General features: G+C 43.2%; 1 protein-coding gene across 3 annotated transcripts in view; it reads right to left on the bottom strand.

Moving 5' to 3' along the window:
• Positions 1-20,428, bottom strand: part of TBC1D19 (TBC1 domain family member 19) — a 102,974-nt gene that overhangs the window by 20,192 nt on the left and 62,354 nt on the right. For all 3 annotated transcript variants that reach the window (XM_079767406.1, XM_079767408.1, XM_079767407.1), the window contains 3 exons: positions 14,835-14,919; positions 12,225-12,269; positions 296-328 (listed from right to left, as the gene is read on the bottom strand). In XM_079767406.1, the coding sequence (XP_079623532.1) occupies positions 296-328; positions 12,225-12,269; positions 14,835-14,919 (163 nt within the window). The remainder of the gene's footprint in view (positions 1-295; positions 329-12,224; positions 12,270-14,834; positions 14,920-20,428) is intronic.

The following is a 20,428-nucleotide window of genomic DNA, read 5'->3' on the forward strand; positions in this document are numbered from 1 at the left end:
GTCACCAAATATTTGGCCCCCTTTATCCTTTACTATCTTCCTTCCCTCCTAACCACCATACTGTTGTCTGTGTCTATGAGTCTCAGTTTGTTTTAATTCTAATTTGTCACGCTCACCATCTAAGCAATTATGACGACATTGTTTTTTTCCATTGGACATATAAACTTATACAAAACTCAATGTTTAAAAATGTTCACAATCACTTAAGTGTGTGGTGATGTGCTATAAAGTGTGATCTTCATGTTTAACTTTCTAAAGTGTAATAAAACAGTGAATGTTTTCAAGTTCAACTTACCATACATTGAAAATCCATGAAAAGGGATTACACCTAAAAAAAATAAAAAAGTATTTCTTTTCAATTAGTATGCCCACTGAATTATTAGGTAAACTTTAAAGGATTAAAACTGAAAATAGAAAGTTTTCCTATTTTTTGTTTCTACTTTGTTCATGAATGTCAGAAAGACTTAGTGATGGTAACTAACAAAAATAAATGCTTTTTAATATCTTTAAAATAGCAAACTAGAGGTTTGCAATATATATCAAGTTAATTTTCTATTGATAATGTTGAAAAATTAAAACTTTGAATATATACTACAAAACAGGGCAAAACTAGAAGGCAGTTCTCAGATCTAAGGTAAAGAACTAATTATATGGTCTCAGAAAATGAATAGATTATGTCCTTCCTGAAACAAATTTATCCTGTAAATGTGAAAACAATCTGTTAAAAAGAAAGGGAGCATTCCAAGGTACCCTTGTATAGATACATTCCTCTGTAAACTTGTCAAAAATTTTATCATAGAATGTGGTTTAGAAAAAGTATTGGCAGGATATAGTACAAATTCAATGTAATCTTTGGCAAGAATTACACACAAGTAAATGACACATCCACTTCAGAGAAATACTCAAAGCCTAACTTGGTGTGCTAAACATCTTGTCACATTGTAAGTGAAAAATCAGAATTTGTACAACGTAGGTTCAAAACAGAAGTTCTGCAATATACACACCACTGAATATCTATCACTGTGCCAAGTCAGGCTGCAAACACATTACAGGAGAAAGCTGAGTTTACTGTTTTGAAAAATAGTGTAGAAATGCTTTAATCATCGACATGCTCAGAGGCAGGGCCTTCCGAGGTCATCTAGAGTGAGTTATAATACATTCTTGTTCAGTCTCCATTTAAAGCACGTCCAGAGGCAGGGCAGGCATTAGTTCCCAATGCAGCTGGTTGCAAATGTTGAACAGGTTGAACTTGGGGGAGTTATTTCTCATGCTGAGTTGAGCTCTGGCTCCGTGGAAGCCTCACTTATTATTCCCAGGTCTGACCACAGAGGTCACACAGAACAAGTCTAACTTGTCCTCACATAGTGGTCCTGAAGAGTTTCCTTACTCTATTTCCCCTGGACCAGCTGCAGCTCACCACAGTCCTTACAGTGAGGTGACTAAAACCGCCAAGCATTTTCCCTCCCTGCACACCACACAGCTAAGACACTGCACAGCTGTTTCTGACCTAAGTAAAGGATTATATTCTCACCTCTTTCACATTTGTTCTTTGGTGAGCCATCCCAGTTTGGGACAATCCTGTATTCCCTACTCTTCCTGGTCCTACAATACTGAAGTATTCTAAGTATACCATCCAAGTCCTCATCTAAAAGTCTGAACAAGGCAGAGTGACGATAGGACTTGTCACTAGAGACACCCTCCATGCTGATAGTAATTTATTAATTAGCACCTTATCGTGGTAAGTTAAGAGCACAAACTAAGTGTCAGACAGATTCGATTGGGTTCATCTAGCTCTATCATTTAACAACTTTGTGCTTTATGCCTTTTGGGTGAGATTCTTAACTTCTCTAAGCTTCAGTTTCCTTATCTGTCAATCAGAGATAATGCTAGAGCCTCATGATATGATTAAATGAGATATGGCTGTATCTTAGCCAGCCTATATAATAAAAGGCTAATACGCAAGTAGACTAAACGGTGGAACAACCAAACAACCGGTCGCTATGACGTGCGCTGATCACAGGGGGCATGCACGGAACATGGTGGGCGTTGGCCATGGCAGGATTGTGGAGCAGGTGAATGGGGGCACCAGACCAAGGCAGGGCACCGGTCACTGTCATCGGGGCGAGCCTCTGTTGGTTACTGAAAATTCTTTGCTCCCGCATGCCACTGTCCCACCTGGCACTCCCACCTGCTGCTGGTGCTGGCCCTGCTCGCACCCACTGCCAGAGCCTCCCTGCTCACACCCGCTGCCAGCACCAGAGCTGCTGCTCACACCCACTGCCAGTGCCAGCCCCGCTTGCACCCACAGCTGGTGTTGGAGACGTCGCTTGCACCTGCTGCTGGTCCCAATCGCTCGGCATCATCAGTGGGTGGGAGCAGTGGCTGCCGGCGCTGATCACCCCTGAGGGCTTCTCCACCTCCTCCTGCTCCTGAGGGGCGATCAGGCAGCAGCCGCTGCTCGCACCTGCTGATGGCACCAGTCCTAATCTCTCTGTGCCCTCAGCGGGTGCAAGCAGGGCCGGTGTCATCAGTGCATGGGAGCAGAAGCAGAGCAGCGGTAGCGGGGTTGCTAGCAGACAGGGGGCCACGATGGGAGGGGCCGGGCCGGGGCGCGGAGGATGAGCCGAGACCTACCCCTGTGCCTACCGCAGCCTCGAGAGGCCCACAGTTCCTTTCAAGATTCATGAATTCGTGCACTGGGCCCCTAGTTAATAAATAATCATCATAGGCCCTTAATAAAAATTAATATTGATATGATCATTCACAAATAAGCTCATATCCCTTTGTTGTTTCTAGAAGTAATTCTATCAAAGAAGAATATGAGGAAAATCCAATATTATTGGGAACAAGCGTGCCACCCACCACCTTCGGATTTTTACGGCATCACAAGCTGTGATTCTCAGGGTGTCCTTCCCCCACATCCTCTCAATCTTCCAGAACACACCCCGTTCGTGTTGTCCATCTGTGGCTGAATCCTGTGCTGCTTATCAATGTTCTTGTTCATCCCTATCTGAGTAGCCATCCTGTTCTTCTAACCTCTCCTGCTCTTTACACCCAATGCCAGAGCTCGCTTTGCTCCTCAGAGGAGGGGGTGCGAGGGGGATACCGTGAGCCGCTTGCTGCCTGTTCGTTACCCCAGTGCCCCTCACATGTTTCAGGTTTTCCCACTTCCCTGAGGAGCTGACAGCTTCACCTGTACCCCAGGCCTGGTTCCTTGACTCCCCCACGGCGGGCAAGCTAGTCAGGTCCCTGGCTTGTTTCTGTGCAGCCCACGAGCTAAAAATGGCTTTTACATTTTAATGGATTTTTTTTTTAAAGCAACAAAGAAGAATGTGTGATGGAGACTGTTTGTGGCCGGAAAATGTTAAGATATTTCCCACCTGGTGCTTTTCAGAAAGAATTGGCCAACCTCGGCTTTCGAATCCTGCCCATCCATTCTCACCTCCTCCTCTCATGTACAACACTCAGCAAATATGTTTGAGCCTCTACATGTGCCGGACACGGTCCTGACAGTTAGAGCTTCCTTTTTATCAGAGACAGAAATATCATAACAAAATAGTGAGTAGACGCTGGACAGTGCCAAGTGCTATGAAGGGAAACCATGGAGGGAAGGGGGAGGCCTCACTGGGGGAAGAGCCACAGACGCCAAGGAGGTGAGAGCCCCAGGGTGGTGACGGACAGACTGCGATCAGTCTGTGCAGATTAGCAGGGCTCCAGGCGGAGAGTGGGGCATCTGCTCTCTCTCCCACTAATGAAGGGAGGCAGGGGTGGGTGGGTCCTAGCAAAGTACTCACGGCTCCAGTAGGTCCTATTCCACTGCAGCCTTTCAGCCAAGGATATCACACATTATTATAAATATCCTCAACAAGGTCACCATTAAACATCCATTTTCTTCCCCGGACCCCACTTTCCCATCAAACAAATCTCTAGACTCTCTCCTTCCCATGAAGCCGAGCTTAGTTTTTTGAAAATTATCTAAATTAACTTCCTTTATGTTCTCATTGTATGTCCTCAACTCTTTGCAAACTGGTTTCTAGCCCTATAACCCCAACTTCTACTGCTAAACCCAGGGATCTCCTGTGTGTGTCTTGGCCCAGAGCAACTAAAAGTTCCTTCTCCAACTGGAGCCTCCCCGGCATTGATGCCCCTGGCAGATCAGGCTCCCTGCCTCCCAGAAACTCCTGCTGCTGTGTGTGTACACGTGTGTGCATGCGTGTGGCCAGTTCTCTCTTCAGCCCACTCCTTACCTGTAGCTACTCTGTCGTTTTGTTTTCTCTCTCCTTCCACCAGTATGTCCTTATTGACCTGCAAGTCAAACTGGGAAAGCCCAGTATCATGCACCTCATTCTGGATTCTCAGTTTCTGTAAAGGACTCCTTACCCCCCTGGTCTTCAGGGAAGAAAGCTGTGAGCCATCTTTGCCTTCTAGTTCTCCCTCAGCTCTCAGCCCTAAATGTGACTCTGTTCCTTTCTGTCCCTCTAGGGGAAAGGACACATCACTGTTCAGGATTTGGCCAGAATCCAACATCAGCAGCCTCCTCTCTCTCCCCTAACCCACAAGCACAACTCTAATCCTACCGACTTGATTGCCACCCCTCCTTCAGCCTTGGGCTTAGGACAAGGGCTGTAGGCAATGCTCTCCTCCATCTCCAGCCCCATGCTGGACCCACCCCTTCAAGGTTTTAAAATCAACACTCCTCCGCAGGTCTCCCTCACAGTCCCTGCTCCTTACCCCAGTCAATTCACTAATCCTACTCTTGTATCAACTCACTTGCCCTGATTGATTGCGGTGTCCCTTCTCCTCTATGCACCTAGACAGTTGGCACGATTTTGGCTATCCCACTTTCTACTACGTACGCTTGTATCAGTTCATTAGCCTGTTTCCCCCTCCGGTACTACTCTTAGACCAAGGCAGGAGCAGGAGGCATGGAGTAAAGGCCCTGCTCTGGCCCACCTCTAACTGTACCCCTCAGCCAGACTCCATGTCCCTCCTTTCAGAACACAACCCAGGTACCCAAGACTGAAATTCCCAACCCAAAGGCCCTGGCCAGCTTCCAGGCTCTGCATGGCCTCTTCGGTGGAGCCGCCCTCCGGGTGGAGAGGTGGACAAAGGGGCTATTTGTGGAAGGTGTGAACAGAGCGTGCACCTGCAGGCTGGGAGGTCCACATGCACACGCATGAAGCCCGTCCAGGTGTGGGATGGAGCCATGCCTGGGAAGGGGTGGGGATACCACCGCTAGGGACTGCTGAGGAGCCTGAGAATCTGAATTTGAACCTGGCTTCCAGATTGCTATAAAGGAATACAGAGATGGGCAAAGTAGGTTTACAGTTTAATACAAATAAATAATACAATAATAAATACTAACGCAAGAATAAACTCTTTTGTGTACTCATAACTCTACACCTACTTTTTCCCAGCCCTTTTATCTGTTAAGACAAGAAAACAGAGTAGACTTTATCAGTTTATTAGTCTGATGTATAATGTTTAAATATCTAGACTTATGGTAGGTGGGCCTCTATTTGCACTCCTGCCCTGAGCCCTACAAAGGTTAGGAATAGACCCGTCTTCACCTTTAATCCTTCAACCTCATTGGATAATACCAGTGAGGTTGTGAGGATTAAATAAGGTCATGTATGTAATGTGCTCAGCCTCACACTTGATGATGCAAAGTCTATACTTAACTAATGTTTCCTTCTCTTATCATGGTGTATTATAATCATTTTTTTTGTTTTTCTCTCTCCCAACAGAATAAACTCTCAAAGCAGATTGCTATTATACAAAACTCCTATAATCTTACTGCAAAAATGTTTTCCTTTCACTAAGTTACTGTAGAAACATCTGCAAAAGCAGATCAAGGTATTCAGAGATGAAGACCTTACTATTATGATTTTCTTCTACAAATATTTATTAAGAGTCTGCTAAGTGTAAGAACACCTTAGTCAGGACAAGGAACTTTTAATTAGAAGCTTACAGTGAGTGAAACAGTGAACTGCCAAGCAGCAGAAAGGGATGCATGTATTAAGACAACTCACAGCTAATCATACTTTCATTACATTTCCCCCAAGTTCTGAAATCGATAGTTGTTCTTTAAGCACATAAGGTATAAGCTATCTGAGGCAATGGCCACAATTCACACTGCGTATTATCTTTACCATGCAACACAGTATCTTCTACGAGTAAGATGCTCAATATGTGTTGTTAATGATAGAAATCTGAGCAATTATAAATATAATCAAGGCTTATAAATAAAATATTAAAGTATAAGAATAATTTATGAATAAGTAATCACCATATAGAACAGGAAACTCTCAGTAGCTCAGTGTTGGCTTTGAAATGGCCAATGAAGTCACACAGAGATGGAATTTGAATACCGTGTGATTCTAGACAAACTACCAACACTCCGAGTCTCCATTTTTCTTCCTGAAAATCGCCGGCCAATAAGACCAACTTCATTGGGTTGTACTAAACACCAGAGTTAATATATTTAAAGTACACAAGTATCGTGTTTAATACACAGCAGATGCGTCAATAACTGTAGCTATTTAATGCTCTCAGATTGGAGAGCACCACATTTCAGCATCAGTTTAAATGTAAGAAAATCTTGTTCTGTGTTAGATAAGGATTCGTTTCAGCTTAATCAAGATTAACCAGGGCTTAAGACTCCAAGAAAAGGTACACAGTCCACTCTGTTGAAGAAGGACAAAGTCAAGATTCTGGCAAACAGAAGTAGGAGGCATAAGAAGCACTGAAGAATCCATTAACACTCTAGGGCACATACCACCTAGAACATGTCTTTGATCTTAGAGGCTGTCATGTTCTTGGCCAGTGTTTTAAAATACTTTCCTTTGGCTCTCATCACTTCAGTGTTTCAAGGGTTGAGTTTCACCCACCTGGCCATCGTCCGGGAGTATTACTTCTAGCAGACATTGGGATGTGAGACACCATCTCTTATCTAGCCTAAGAGTCTGCTATGAATGATTATTTTAAGATCCTAGCCTTCCCTTATCAATCTGAAGAAATTCTTAAATATTAATTGCCCACTCCATTCAATGGGAATAATTTCACAAAGTACAAATTTAACGGGCCTTTGACAAAGCTCAGAATGGTAAACATTGTCAACAAAAATAAATCTTAAACTAGATGAGATATAAATAGTAAATATGACTCAGAGATACCCCAAATATTAACATGCTTTGCACTTTAAATATTTTCCCTTCATTTCCTCACTGTCTCTATTAATACTTAACATTTATAGTTGTACCATAACTCTCACATCTGATTCATTTTACCATCACTCCAGTTAAAAGCAAATTTTGACACTCTTTCATTTGGGATTACATAATACAGTTTATTTAATTCATTTGTTGAAATAATCATTTCCTCTGTTTATCCTCATTCCACATGAACCTACTGGTCAGGAAGAATAGGGATTATGACAATGAATAAATTGTGTTCTCAGTATTTCCATGATCTTCCTGAATTCGAACTTCAGAATATGACTTTGTTACTTTTAGTACTTAAAATTTCCCCAAACATCAGAACATATCTGAATTTAAATATCAATGTAAAAGTCATACTTGATGTAACATTTTAATTAGGTTTACAACTTATGTCTAAAGTTACACATCAAATGAATTTTAGATTATGAGATGTTTTGAATTTATTTAATTAATATAGATGACAAAGTGCATTGCTATTTATCAACTGGACACTTGCAAACAGATTTAAAATGACCTATTTTCATGATTTCTTCAAAAAACTTTCCCTAATCTTTATTGCAAGGAGCTGTCCTGTGCACTGTAGGACATTTAGCAGCATTGCAACATACTGGTGGTACCTTCTTCCCCCTGGTTGTGATAATGAGAAGCATCTTCAGACATTGCTAAACGTTCTTGGAGGGTTGGAAAGTGGGGGTAGAATTGCCCTTGGTTGAATTGCCCACTGTTCCAGAGTCTTAAAACTCCTCTACTTAATGTTCCCTGGCAATGAATGACCTTCTCTGTCTTACAGAAACAAATGGCACAGCCGATTGGGAAGTCTGCTTCGGTCTCAGCCAGCACTATGTGTAAGTCTTGCCTTCTTGCTTCTGTTCCTGCTCCTCCATATTCTTCTACCTTCATTCCCTCATTCATGTGCGAATGCTGACTGACCAGGGACCCGCTGCCATGCATGACTCCAGGTGCTGGATACCTGGCTGGGCACCAGAACTATTCCGGTCCTTGTCCTCTTGGATCCGACACTAGAGTGACAGGAGGCTCCTTTCCTGACCACCTTCCCTAAAATACCCATGGCCCCCATCCCCTACCTATACTCAACTTCTCTCCCTTTTCTTGTTCCTGGCTCCCTGACATTATTTTCATGAGCTACTTATTTACTTATTTACTATGTCTCCCTCATTAGAATGTAAGCTCCTTAGCAGCAGGCACTTTTACTGCGGGCCACTCACCTAGAAGAGGGAGCCAGAGCAGTACATATTTATTAAATGAAAAAAAAAAAAAGACAATTTATACATGTTGAATAAAGAATAAAAACAAGAAAAGCATATGAAATTCCTGTGCAGCATCTCCCTCAGATCAGAAATTTTGCTCACCAGCTGTTTAATGAACGTGCAGTTCCACGGAAACCTGCCCATGAGGTAAAGAGGTGACATTTGACACCACAGTGGCCTGTCATGTCCACGTGGGAAAAGGGGTCATGGGTGGGTGGGCGAGTGAGCAAATCTCCGCCCCTTTGAGTACCTGCCTGGCCAGGGATGGAGTGTCAGTGAGCTGCAGGCACACCCTTCCGTGTGGGCCACTGAGACCAGGAGACCAAGGCCAGTTTTGGTGTTGTTAGTGGTGGTGGTGGTAGAAGTGTCCTTGAGATTTCAAAGTACTCCTGTCTTTGGCAGAGGTTGAGAAATGTTGGGTAATATAACAACTTGGCTGATTATCGTCTTGAGTAAAAACTAAAGGGATAACAGACCAACTGGTCTTTGCCTCTTCCTGTTTGGCCACTGTAGACTCACTGCCTAGAGAAGAGTCCTCCCTGAGTCTGGGAAGGTTCTAAAACAACCCAAGAGAAGAAAGATCCTGAAGAATTGGTATAGGAACAGCTGTGGGGCTACCCCATTAAGCATTAAACTATTTTTATTCTGCAGGAAAGTCTTTCTAGAACCTAGTATATACATATTTTACTTTTTCAATATGTTAACCACTTTCTTTTCTTCTAAAAGATACTGTAACAAACTCAGTGATGCTTTCTGAGGCAATAGGGAAGGTGATTAAGAATGCTGTCAAAGAGCTTGGGTTCAGAGCCTGGCACTACCCCTCACCAGCTGGGCGAGTTAACACTCTGTGCCTCAGCTTCTTTATCTATAAATAGGGATAATAGAAAATATTAGCACCGGCCTCAGATGGTTCTTGTAAGGATTAAACGAATTAATACATGTAATGGACTTAGCACTCTGCATGGTGTGTAGTATTGCTTGGAAAATGTTAGCTATTGTTGCTGCAACTATTACTGCTATTATAGCAACACTTTTTTCTGGGTCCCTTGTGCTCATTATAAATGTCTTAACTTACTATAATAGGCTACAACCCTTTAAAGGCTACAACCTTTTTAAAGGCACAGAGTTACTGGCTCTCATATAAAACAGTCCTGGACTGACTCACTGCAATGTTCTAACATGCTGTTTTATAGTTTCCTATTTTCCTTTGTAAGGTCTCTGATTTTTCACTTCTACTATTGTCAGTCATTTCTTCTAACTCTATCAGCCTCTTTCCATGCTTCCATTTTTACAGGGGGCATAAAAACAGTAAACCAGGTTTGTCAGACCTGTGTGTTAGTAAGAGCTAGTATGTTCTAAAGTAGGTTGGCAAAGTTCTCCGATGAATAGGTGTAACCTCACTCCACAGACATCTCTTTTGGCTTTTCAGAGGTATTTTATTTCCTGATTTAGACAAATATAAAAAATTATATGAAAATTAAGTGTCTGGTGAGACAGATATAACTATGGTTCTATATACATGTTAAAATTAAAAAGCCTCTAATTAGTTCAAATAAATGATCATTAAACACTTATTAGAGCTAGATACTGGGGAAACGAAAATGAATGATATAGTCCTGAACCCCAAGAAACTTGCAGTCTAGAGGGGAGATAAAGTATAAACAAACACTGTCAAGCTAACATAGCAAGAGATACCCAGGCTTTTTACACTGGGTGCTATGGGTGCCCAGAGAAGGGCCCTTGGCGACCCTGGGGTGCAGGGCAGCTTCCTGAGGAGGAGGTGCTGAGCTGAGACTTGGCAGCCGGTGAGCAGAGGTTGAAGGGGCTGTTCCAAGCCTGGGAACTGAGGCGGTAACCAGGCAGGAAGCAGCGTGGTGCTTTTGTAAGAGTAGGAGTGTGTGTGTGTGTGTGTGTGTGTGTGTGTGTGTGTGTGTGTGTGTGTGATTAATAGTTTGCTATTGATATGATAAGAAAATGTCCTCATGTGCCATGCCAAGAGGCGTGGACACTACTTATGAAGAGATGAGGCGCCTTTAAGGAACCTCTAAGGAAAAAATAGCCATTATCCTTTTAGATGTGTAAAAGGAAAGCATTGTGAAAGCTAGAGCAACGCTAGGAAAGGCTGGGAGAAGAGAGGCCAATGGGGTGTCTGTAGCAATTAATGAGCAACAGAGACAGGAAAGCCCTGAGGAGGACAAACAGCAGTGTAGTGAGGAAGTGAGGGGTCCCGCGTGGATTTTGAAGATAAAAGTGGATGCTTCTGGTGAATTACCAGATGAGGGGTCCAAGACTGAGAGGACAACTGCCAGGCTTTGGGCTTGAATACGTGGTTAGATGAGAACAATTAACTGAGAGAGAAACAGCCGTTCTTTGTTTTGCTTTAAAATTTAATTTTGTTTTTCTCTTTTGAATAGTGGGCATAGGAGGATAAAATAATGAGTTCAGGTTCAGACATGTTAAGTTTGGGTTAGTTATTGTAGCGGTCAGAACTGAAGATATAAATGTTAGAGGAATTAACAAATAGAGCCGAGAGAGCAGATAAGAAGGCCCTGAAACCGTGTGAAAAGGAGGGCAGCAGAACCAGGTGGGTGGGCCCAGAGGACACCAGTGCTAAAGGGGGTACAGGAGGGTGGCCAAGCGGACCTGGGACACACACGGAGAGGTGCAGAGGACAGTGAGTTGTAAATGGAGTCGTCAATAAAGAAGCTCAACACACTGGCAACAGCTGCATTTTCTGAGGACTCCATACGCATCAGGCACTGTGCTGTGTTATACCTTGTACCATCTATTATCCATACGCTCTACATGACGAATCTGAAGTTCAGCCAAGTCATGTCACTTACCCAAGGACACAGGATGAGCTGGCAGAACTGGGATCTGAACCCAGGTCAGATGGATTACAAAGCCCATGTTCTTAACTTGGAGCAAAAGACCTTCTTCAAGATGCAGCTTAATAGTATCATAATGAGGACTGCTGTATATTGCTTTTCAAGAAGCATAACTTAAAAACTATTTAATCATCTCAAATAAACATTGAATATGTAATGAGGTCATTATACATTTGATCACTTTGTTTAATGAAAATAGATTATTTCAGTGATATATTTCTTCATAATCTTTTTATTTTGTAAACACTATATTTTTCAAATTATGAGGACATGCCCTAACCGGTTTGTCTTCGTGGACAGAGAGTTGGCCTGCAGACTTAAGGGTTCCGGGTTTGATCCCGGTCAAGGGCAGATACCTTGGTTGCAGGTACATCCCCAGTGGGAGGTGTGCGGAAGGCAGCTGATCAGTGTTTCTAACTCTCTATCACTCTCCCTTCCTCTCTGTAAAAAAAAATCAATAAAATATATATTTTTTAAAATTGTGAGGATAATAAAGTGCAATACAAGGCAACTTCTCATCAGAGCCCTGCTCCCGTAAAGCAAAGGGGAGCTCCTGGGTGGACTAGTCATGTTCTTCAGAGAAAAACTAAGTGCCCTGGGCTTAGACACCTGTCTACTGAGTTTTCCCACAAATACTACCACTGGTCTCAAGGAGGACCAGAAAGGGTATCATAGTGTGCGCAAACCTGCTATAAACGTGGAAAAGCTCATTAAAAGCGGTATCCTGTAGAAAGTGTATTTTAGATGATAATTATCTATTTAAAGATAGAGAATAAGAAAGTCATTCCTATTATAAAGGTTGTAATCTTCCTATTTCCCACTAGAGGAAGCAACAGCATTACTCTTACCATTTGGTGGGTAAAAGACAGCATATTCTTCTATTCCTAGTTTTCCTAGGAGAGAAAGCCATAGAGGGTTTCAGTCTGATTAAATAAACAAAACAAAAAAATAACTCACTTTGTGACTGTACTAATAATTAGTGGAATTTTAAAAAACTACAATAGTAACACTGACAATAGGGTGGTGAAGGCGTGGGGTGGGGAGTAGGGGTGGGCTAGAAGGGGTCAATGGGGAAAAAAGAGGGACATATGTAATACTTTCAACTATAAAGATTAAAAAAATAAAACTACAATAGTGAAATCTCATTTCATTGCATTTTATGGTAAGGAATTGATTTGAAAATATGCCAGTCAATCATTGATATTAGCAAATCCTTTCATCAATTGAAATCAACAGTATAAACTTAAGTACAAGGCAAGCCATACAAAATAATTAAAAGAACAAATGCTTTCAAGCTTCTTAAGCTTAGAATTGTTTTTGCTAACTAGAAACAACTCTAATCTATTCATTAAAGCAAGTCCTAAGCTTTGCAACGCCTCATTAGTTTACATATTTATAGAATGTGTTGAAAAGTTAAAAATTAAATGTCTTTAACTATACGGTGGTAATACTTTATGAATCCCAAAACAGTTCATATGTTCCAAGAATAAGGCTAAGTATTTGAAATCAAAATTGTCTCAAAAAATTATACTCATCATATTCAAATGTTTAAAAGAGTCTTTAAAAATAGCTTTTCCTCAAAACTTTTAAGATTCCTGAATATCTTTAGGAAGTTTTTAAGTTTATATTGATAGTTTTTCTAACACATTGAGTTTATGGAAAAGTCACATACAATCTTGCTCTAAGCTTTAACCTTTTGCGCTCGGATGTCGAGTGTGACTCGACACGGTTAGCATTAGAATAAAGGAATCGAGAAAAAAGCAAGCGAGTGCAAAGGGTTAAGGTAATATTTTTAATTAAATTTAAAACAATTTTTGTTCTTGTTGGGGGTGGTGGCAAAGAGGAAATGAAGAATAAGAACCATGACTAGTTTAAGTGAAGGTGGAGACAACAGGACTGATTGTGTATGTAAGGAGAGACTGGAATAAGGAAAAATAGATGATAGGTAGTAGGTAGGTAGGTAGATAGATAGATAGATAGATAGATAGATAGATAGATAGATAGAGCAGAGCACCTGGTGGGTGCTCAATACTGTGCTAGATGTCAAGAGGCAAACAAAGTAAGTATAAGACCAGTCCCCCAATCATGTGGCTTATAATCCAGATTGGAACATGAAACATTGAGGATATGCTTGCTAAATTTTCTGGCACAGGCTTTAAGTGTTTTAGAGGTTTAGAGGAGGGAGAAATTGATGCTGGATTGATGGCTCGGTGGGATATAGGCTAGTTCCGTGGTCGGCAAACTGCGGCTTGTGAGCCACATGCGGCTCTTTGGCCCCTTGAGTGTGGCTCTTCCACAAAATACCACGGCCTGGGCGAGTCTATTTTGAAGAAGTGGCGTTAGAAGAAGTTTACGTTTAAAAAATTTGGCTTTCAAAAGAAATTTCAATCGTTGTACTGTTGGTATTTGGCTCTGTTGACTAATGAGTTTGCTGACCACTGGGCTAGTTCTTCAAGGACAGATGATTTTGGGGGAGGGACAGTGGAAATTCTTCCAGACGTGGAGGACATATGGAGGCTAGAATGAATATGGGGTAATGTGGGGTAATCAGGAAAGCAACATTAGCTGGGTTAAGACAGGAGCAACTGATGGACGGCCTTAAACCTTGGCTGAGTTTCGAGGTGATTCCATTAGACAATTAAGTTGTACAATCAGGTTTTAGCACATGATGTTAAAGAAACAAGCAGACAAAAGGCTTCTATAAGTTCAAGGTAGGAGCAATGGAACAGAGAGAGCCCCGACTTGGGTGGGGGAGCCTGATCCCAGCGTGTGATGGGGCTTGTCCTAGGGCAGGGGTTGGAGGAATCAGGCAGACACTCAGACTCAGGAGATACAGGAGAAACCATTTCTTTATGGGACCAGCAGAGGGACCACACAATAGCTTTTAAGTGGTGGGTGTTCACCACTTAACAAAAAGGAGAAATTGGGAAAGGGTTCCAGGTGAAATTAGTTCAGTTGTCAGGTGATGCAGGATTTTGAAATAGTGATACTATCTTGTAGGCAGCTAGTGATAAAAAGGAGAAAAAAGCACTAAGAATTATTAGCATACAAATTATATCAAAATTTTAAGTGCTGTAGAACATTTTGAGAGAAGAAATATAGAAAATTAAAATAATTAGAAAAGCAAATTCATGTGATAAACTTATAAAGGGAAAATAGAAGTCAAAAGGTAAGACAAAAACAGCAATAGAGAGAGCAAATAGTCTTGCTATGATAATGTAAGTGTTAAAAATATTTCCTTGCCCTGGCCAGTGTGGCTCAGTTGGTTGGAGTGTCGTCCCATAGACTGAAAGGTGGCAGGTTTGATTCCGGTCAGGGCATATACCCAAGTTTCGGATTCGATCCCTGGTTGGGGTGCATGTGGGAGGCAACGGATCAATGTCTTCTCTCTCTCAAAAACTAAACTAAACTAAAATAAAACCATTAAAAATACTTCCTTTATGTTACTAAAATTTTACCTCTTATGTATGATCTTGGTGGTGAAGCACTGTTGTACGCAAAGTGACCCAACACAGATGTATCCCGGGAAAAACAAAGTAAAACCTGGGTATAACAATGGATAAAACAAACAATTAAGCACTGTTTAACTCCTTGCTATTTCCTGGTTGGGAGGCATTGAGGTAGAATCTTTCAAGTGCAGTACCATGCTTAGCAATGGGAAGAGTGCCCTCTATTGGTATATCCATGGTAAGTGTAACTGAGAATGCCAAGTGTGATGGCCAATGTTCCATCCAAGGATTTCTTACGGCTAGCCACTTAAATTTTAACGATAGCCAAAAAATGCAAGTTGCTGACTACCAGTTGATTCTTATATTGTGTTTTGTAGCTGTAAATAGAAAAACCTGGGGAAAATTTAACATGAGATATGTATGAGGACCTAAGGAACTGCAGTGACATAGAGCAGCTTGGCAAGTGCAGGAAACGGGGATTGCTGGGATGCAGCAGCAGGTGACTGGGCATGTCAGGGTGGGAGGGAAGGCAACTCAAGATATTTAGAAGGGATAGCAGGTGCAGTGGAACAAAAAACAGCCCAATGCATATTAGAAGCTGACCATCCTACCAGCAGGTAGAAGGTGGGAGTATACCTGAATCAAGAATGTCTATTGGGAGGGGACTGGGTTGCTGACACCAGCCTGGAATTTTGGGGCAGGGGGCCAATCTTCAGGAAGGCAATTAGTGACAGGAAATCTGGGTCTTGGTATTAGAAGACCTGGGGTTCAGAAGATGTTACTAAGAAAAGAAGTTGGAAATGACTGGAAAAGGCAAGGCCAGTTCACAGAACAGGGACACAGAGTCAGGGCTGGACTAGAGCAGGAGTGAGTAAATAGGGAAACTATGGGTCCAAGACACAAGAAAGGGGTCAGCTTTAGAAAAACGATAAACATGAAGATTGCGCAGCAGTCAGGCCTAAGGGTGAAATGTGTACCAACCATTGCCACTGATTAATTTTATTATATTTTTAAATTTTATTTTATTGTTTAAAGTATTATATATAGTAGTACATATATCTCCTTTCCCCCCCCATTGACCTTCCCCCAGCCTCCCCTACCCCCTGTAATTTTACTATATTTTAAAATACTACACAAGCAATATGTGTTTATGATAAAAATAAGAAATACAGATAATCAAAATAGGAAAGGCACTAATAATCCATGCATTGTTAATATTTTTATGTATACTCTTTCAGACTCTTTTTATACACACATATAAAATTTTCAAACAAAATAGGATTATGATACTGTTCTATAATCTATTTTCTCTCAATAATATAAAATAAATATATATATTTTTAAATATATATTTTATTGATATTTTACAGAGAGGAAGAGAGAGGGATAGAGAGTCAGAAACATCAATGAGAGAGAAACATCGATCAGCTGCCTCCTGCACACCCCCTACTGGGGATGTGCCCGCAACCAAGGTACATGCCCCTGACCGGAATCGAACCTGGGACCCTTCAGTCCGCAGGCCGACACTCTATCCACTGAGCCAAACTGGTTTCGGCTAAAATAAATATTTCCTACCCATATTTTTAATGTGCAGAATATTCCACTATATGGATGAACAAGTTTACTTAACCTATCTTTTTTATTGATCATTTAATTATCTCCACTTTCCCCACATTATAAACAATGTCACAGTGAACTTCCTTATCCTATACTAGAAGCCCGGTGCACGAAATTCGTGCACGGCGGGGGATTGTCCCTCAGCCCAGCCTGTACCCTCTCCAATCTGGGACTCCTGGAGGGATGTCCGACTGCCCGTTTAGGCCCGACTAGCCTAAACGGGCAGTCGGACATCCCTCTCACAATCCAGGACTGCTGGCTCCCAACTGCTTGCCTGCCTGCCTTCCTGATTGCCCCTAACCGCTTCTGCCTGCCAGCCTGATCACCCCCTAACCACTCTGCTGCCAGCCTGGTTGATGCTTAACTACTCCCCTGCCAGCCTGTTTGCCCCCAACTTCCCTCCTCTGCCGGCCTGGTCACCCCTAACTGCCCTCTCCTGCAGGGTTGATCACCTCCAACTGCCCTCCCTTGCAAGCCTGGTCCCTCTCAACTGCCCTCCCTTGCAGGCCGGGTGCCTCCCAACTGCCCTCTCCTGCTGGCCATCTTGTGGTGGCCATCTTGTGTCCACATGGGGGCAGGATCTTTAACCACATGGGGGCAGCTATATTGTGTGTTGCAGTGATGATCAATCTGTATAGTACTCTTTTATTAGATAGGATAGAGGCCTGGTGCACGGATGGGGGCCAGCTGGTTTGCCCTGAAGGGTGTCCCGGATCAGGGTGGGGTTCCCTTGGGGCGTGGATCGGCCTGAGTGAGGGGCCTGTGGTGGTTTGCAGGCCGGCCACGCCCCTTGGCAACCCAAGCAGAGGCCCTGGTATCTGGAATTTATTTTCCTTCTACAATTGAAACTTTGTAGCCTGGAGCGGAGCCAAGCCTGCTGTTCCCTCTGGGGCGGCAGCCATCTCTGTGGCAGTTAATTCACCTTCTACAATTGAAACTTTGTAGCCTTAAGCAGGTGAGCCCGGCCAGGGTGTGCGGAAAGCTTTGCTTCCCCTGTTGCCGCCAGCAACCCTGGCCTGCTCTCTCAAGCTCCATTCTGCCGCCATTTGTTTGAATTTGTTTACCTTCTATATTTGAAACTTTGTAGCTTGAGTGGAGGCTTAGGCCTGCAACGGCTATGTAAAGCTTGGCTTGCTCTGTTACCTGGGAAACCTTGCTCACTGTGGCTGTAGCCATCTTGGATTGGGGTTAATTTGCATACTCGCCCTGATTGGCTGGTGGGCGTGGTTTGGCTGGTGGGTGTGGCTTATGTAGCGGAGTGATGGTTAATTTGCATATTACCATTTTATTAGAGAGGATAATAAAGAGGTAATATACAAATTGACCATCACACACTCACAAGATGGCTGCCTAAGACCAGGCCGGCAAGGGAGTTAGTGAGGGACGACCAAACGACTGAACAAGCAGGCTGCATGGGGTGACCAGGACTGCGGGGGCGGAGGGGGGGGGGGACGTGAGGGGTGACCAGGCAGGCAGGGGGGCAGTAAGGAGTGACCAGGCCGGCGGGGGGAGGGGGCAGTTAGGAGTGACCAGGCTGGCCACTCAGTGTGTGTGTGTGTGTGTGTGTGTGTGTATGTGTATATATGTATACGTGGGGGGTGTGTCCCTCAGCCTGCACCCTCTCCAATCTGGGATTGCTCTCACAATCCAGGACTGCTGGCTCCCAACTGCTCGCCTGCCTGCCTTCCTGATTGCTCCTAACCGCTTCTGCCTGCCAGCCTGATCACCCCCTAACTACTCTCCTGCCAGCCTGATTGATGCCTAACTGCTCCCTTGCCAGCCTGATTGCCCCTAACTGCCCTCCCCTGCCAACCTGGTCACCCCTAACTTCCCTCCCCTGCCAGCCTGGTCCCCCCCAATTGCCCTCCCCTGCAGGCCTAGTCCCCCCCAACTGCCCTCCCCTGCTAACCCCGGTTACCCCTAACTGCTCTCCCCTGCCAGCCTCATCGCCTCAAACTGCTCTCCCCTGCTGGTCTGGTCCCCCCCCAACTGCCTTCCCCTGCAGGCCTGGTCACCCCCAACTGCCCTCCCTTGCAGGCCTGGTTACCTCCACTGCTCTCCCCTGCAGTCCTGGGTCCCTCCCAAATGCCCTTCACTGCAGGCTCGGTTGCCCCCAACTTCCCTCCTCTGCCAGCCTGGTCACCCCTAAGTGCCCTCCCCTGCAGGCTTGATTGCCCCCAATTGCCCTTGCTTGCAGGCCTGGTCCCTCCTAACTGGCCTCCCCTGCTGGCCATCTTGTGGCAACCATCTTGTGTCCACATGGGGGCAGCCATCTTGTGCACTGGAGTGACAGTCAATTTGCATGTTACTCTTTTATTAGATAGGACACACACACACACACACACACACACACACACACACACATATATATATATATATATATATATATATATATATATATACACACACATATACACATTAGAGGCCCGGTGCATGAATTCATGCATGGGTGGGGTCTGGCAAGCCTGGCCAGGGGGAGGGGACATGGGCGGTTGGCTGGCCTGCCTGCTGGTCGAACTCCTGGTTGAGGGGACAATTTGCATATTAGCCTTTTATTATATAGGATATACACTGAGTGGCCAGATTATTATGTGTTCAGAGATCATAATAATCTGGCCACTCAGTGTATATAGATAGAATAGCCAAGTCAATGGATATATGCATTGAAAATGTGATGAATATTTGGTTAATTGATTAAATTCTTTGCTATCTTCTACCCAACATTTCTTTATGTTTACAGTGGAAAGGGGGCTATTGAGTGAGCTCAGTCTCTTATGTTTCCTGGCTTTTTATTTTCCACTAGAGGCCCGATGCATGAAATTCGTGCAAGAGTAGGCCTTCCTTCCCCCGGCTGCCAGCACCAGCTTCCCTCTGGCACCCAGGAACTAGGCTTCCCTCCGGCCCCGGTTTCGTCCAGAATGATGCCTGTTCTAATTAGCATATTACCCTTTTATTATTATAAACCAGAGGCCCGGTGCACAAAATTCGTGCACTGGGGTGTGTGTCTCTCAGCCCAGCCTGCAACCTTTCCAATATGGGACCCCTCGAGGGATGTCTGACTGCCCATTTAGGCCCGATCCCGGTAAAGTCTCTATAGGAACACGGCCCTGGCAACCCCTGGTTTAGCCCAGTGAAACTCAGTGCAGACTTCTGACCTTCAGAACTACAAGAGAATATATTTATTTTGTTTTAAGCCACTAAATTTGTGGTAATTTGTTATAGCAACAATAATTAACTAATACAATTAATAAAGTAATTCAACTAGTACAGTGATAACTAATATAATTAAAGTAAAATAATGCAAAAGGAAAATTTACTTACAAATATCTTTCTACTGTTGCCTAGAGAGAAAACAATTCCTAAGAAATGTTTGTATTAACTGTCCCTTAGCAGGCTGTTGAGAACACAGTCATGTTAGGAGAAATTCTGTGCTGAAATATATCCCTCTAGAGTCCCTGTTGCCCTAGAGAAGACTAGATATCTGAGACCTGCCCTACAGAGAAAACTGGTGCCTGTAAGGTGATAATGCCAGAGATGGTATGTTAGACATTACATATTGGGATGTAAGCAAAGAACTGCCAACTCTTATGAGGATGACAATTTCAATCAAGTGAACTAGAAAATTTAACTTTGATTACTTACTAATAAATAAAAATTAAACTTTATGAGGATGAGGTTTTACATGGCAATGATTTACTTTATTTAGAAGAGCTGCAAGAAACTGGACATTAAAGTTCGAAATACGGTTACAATAGCAGAATCATATCTAAATTGTCCACACACAGCTGCAAAAGATTTATTTGGGCCGATGGCTTTCTTTAGTCCCTTGAATATATATATATATTTATGGTGAATGTTTTAGAGAAGTAAGTTATTCATGTAATAAAAGGCACATAAGAAAGAATGGAGACCAACTGGAGAGTTACTTTAATTTACAACTATGGGACAAGTTTTTCATTGTAGTGCCCTTGTATTTTTATCCAAAT

The sequence above is a fragment of the Cnephaeus nilssonii genome, assembly GCF_951640355.1.
Source record: "Cnephaeus nilssonii genome assembly, chromosome: 1".
Classification (NCBI taxonomy): domain Eukaryota; kingdom Metazoa; phylum Chordata; class Mammalia; order Chiroptera; family Vespertilionidae; genus Cnephaeus; species Cnephaeus nilssonii.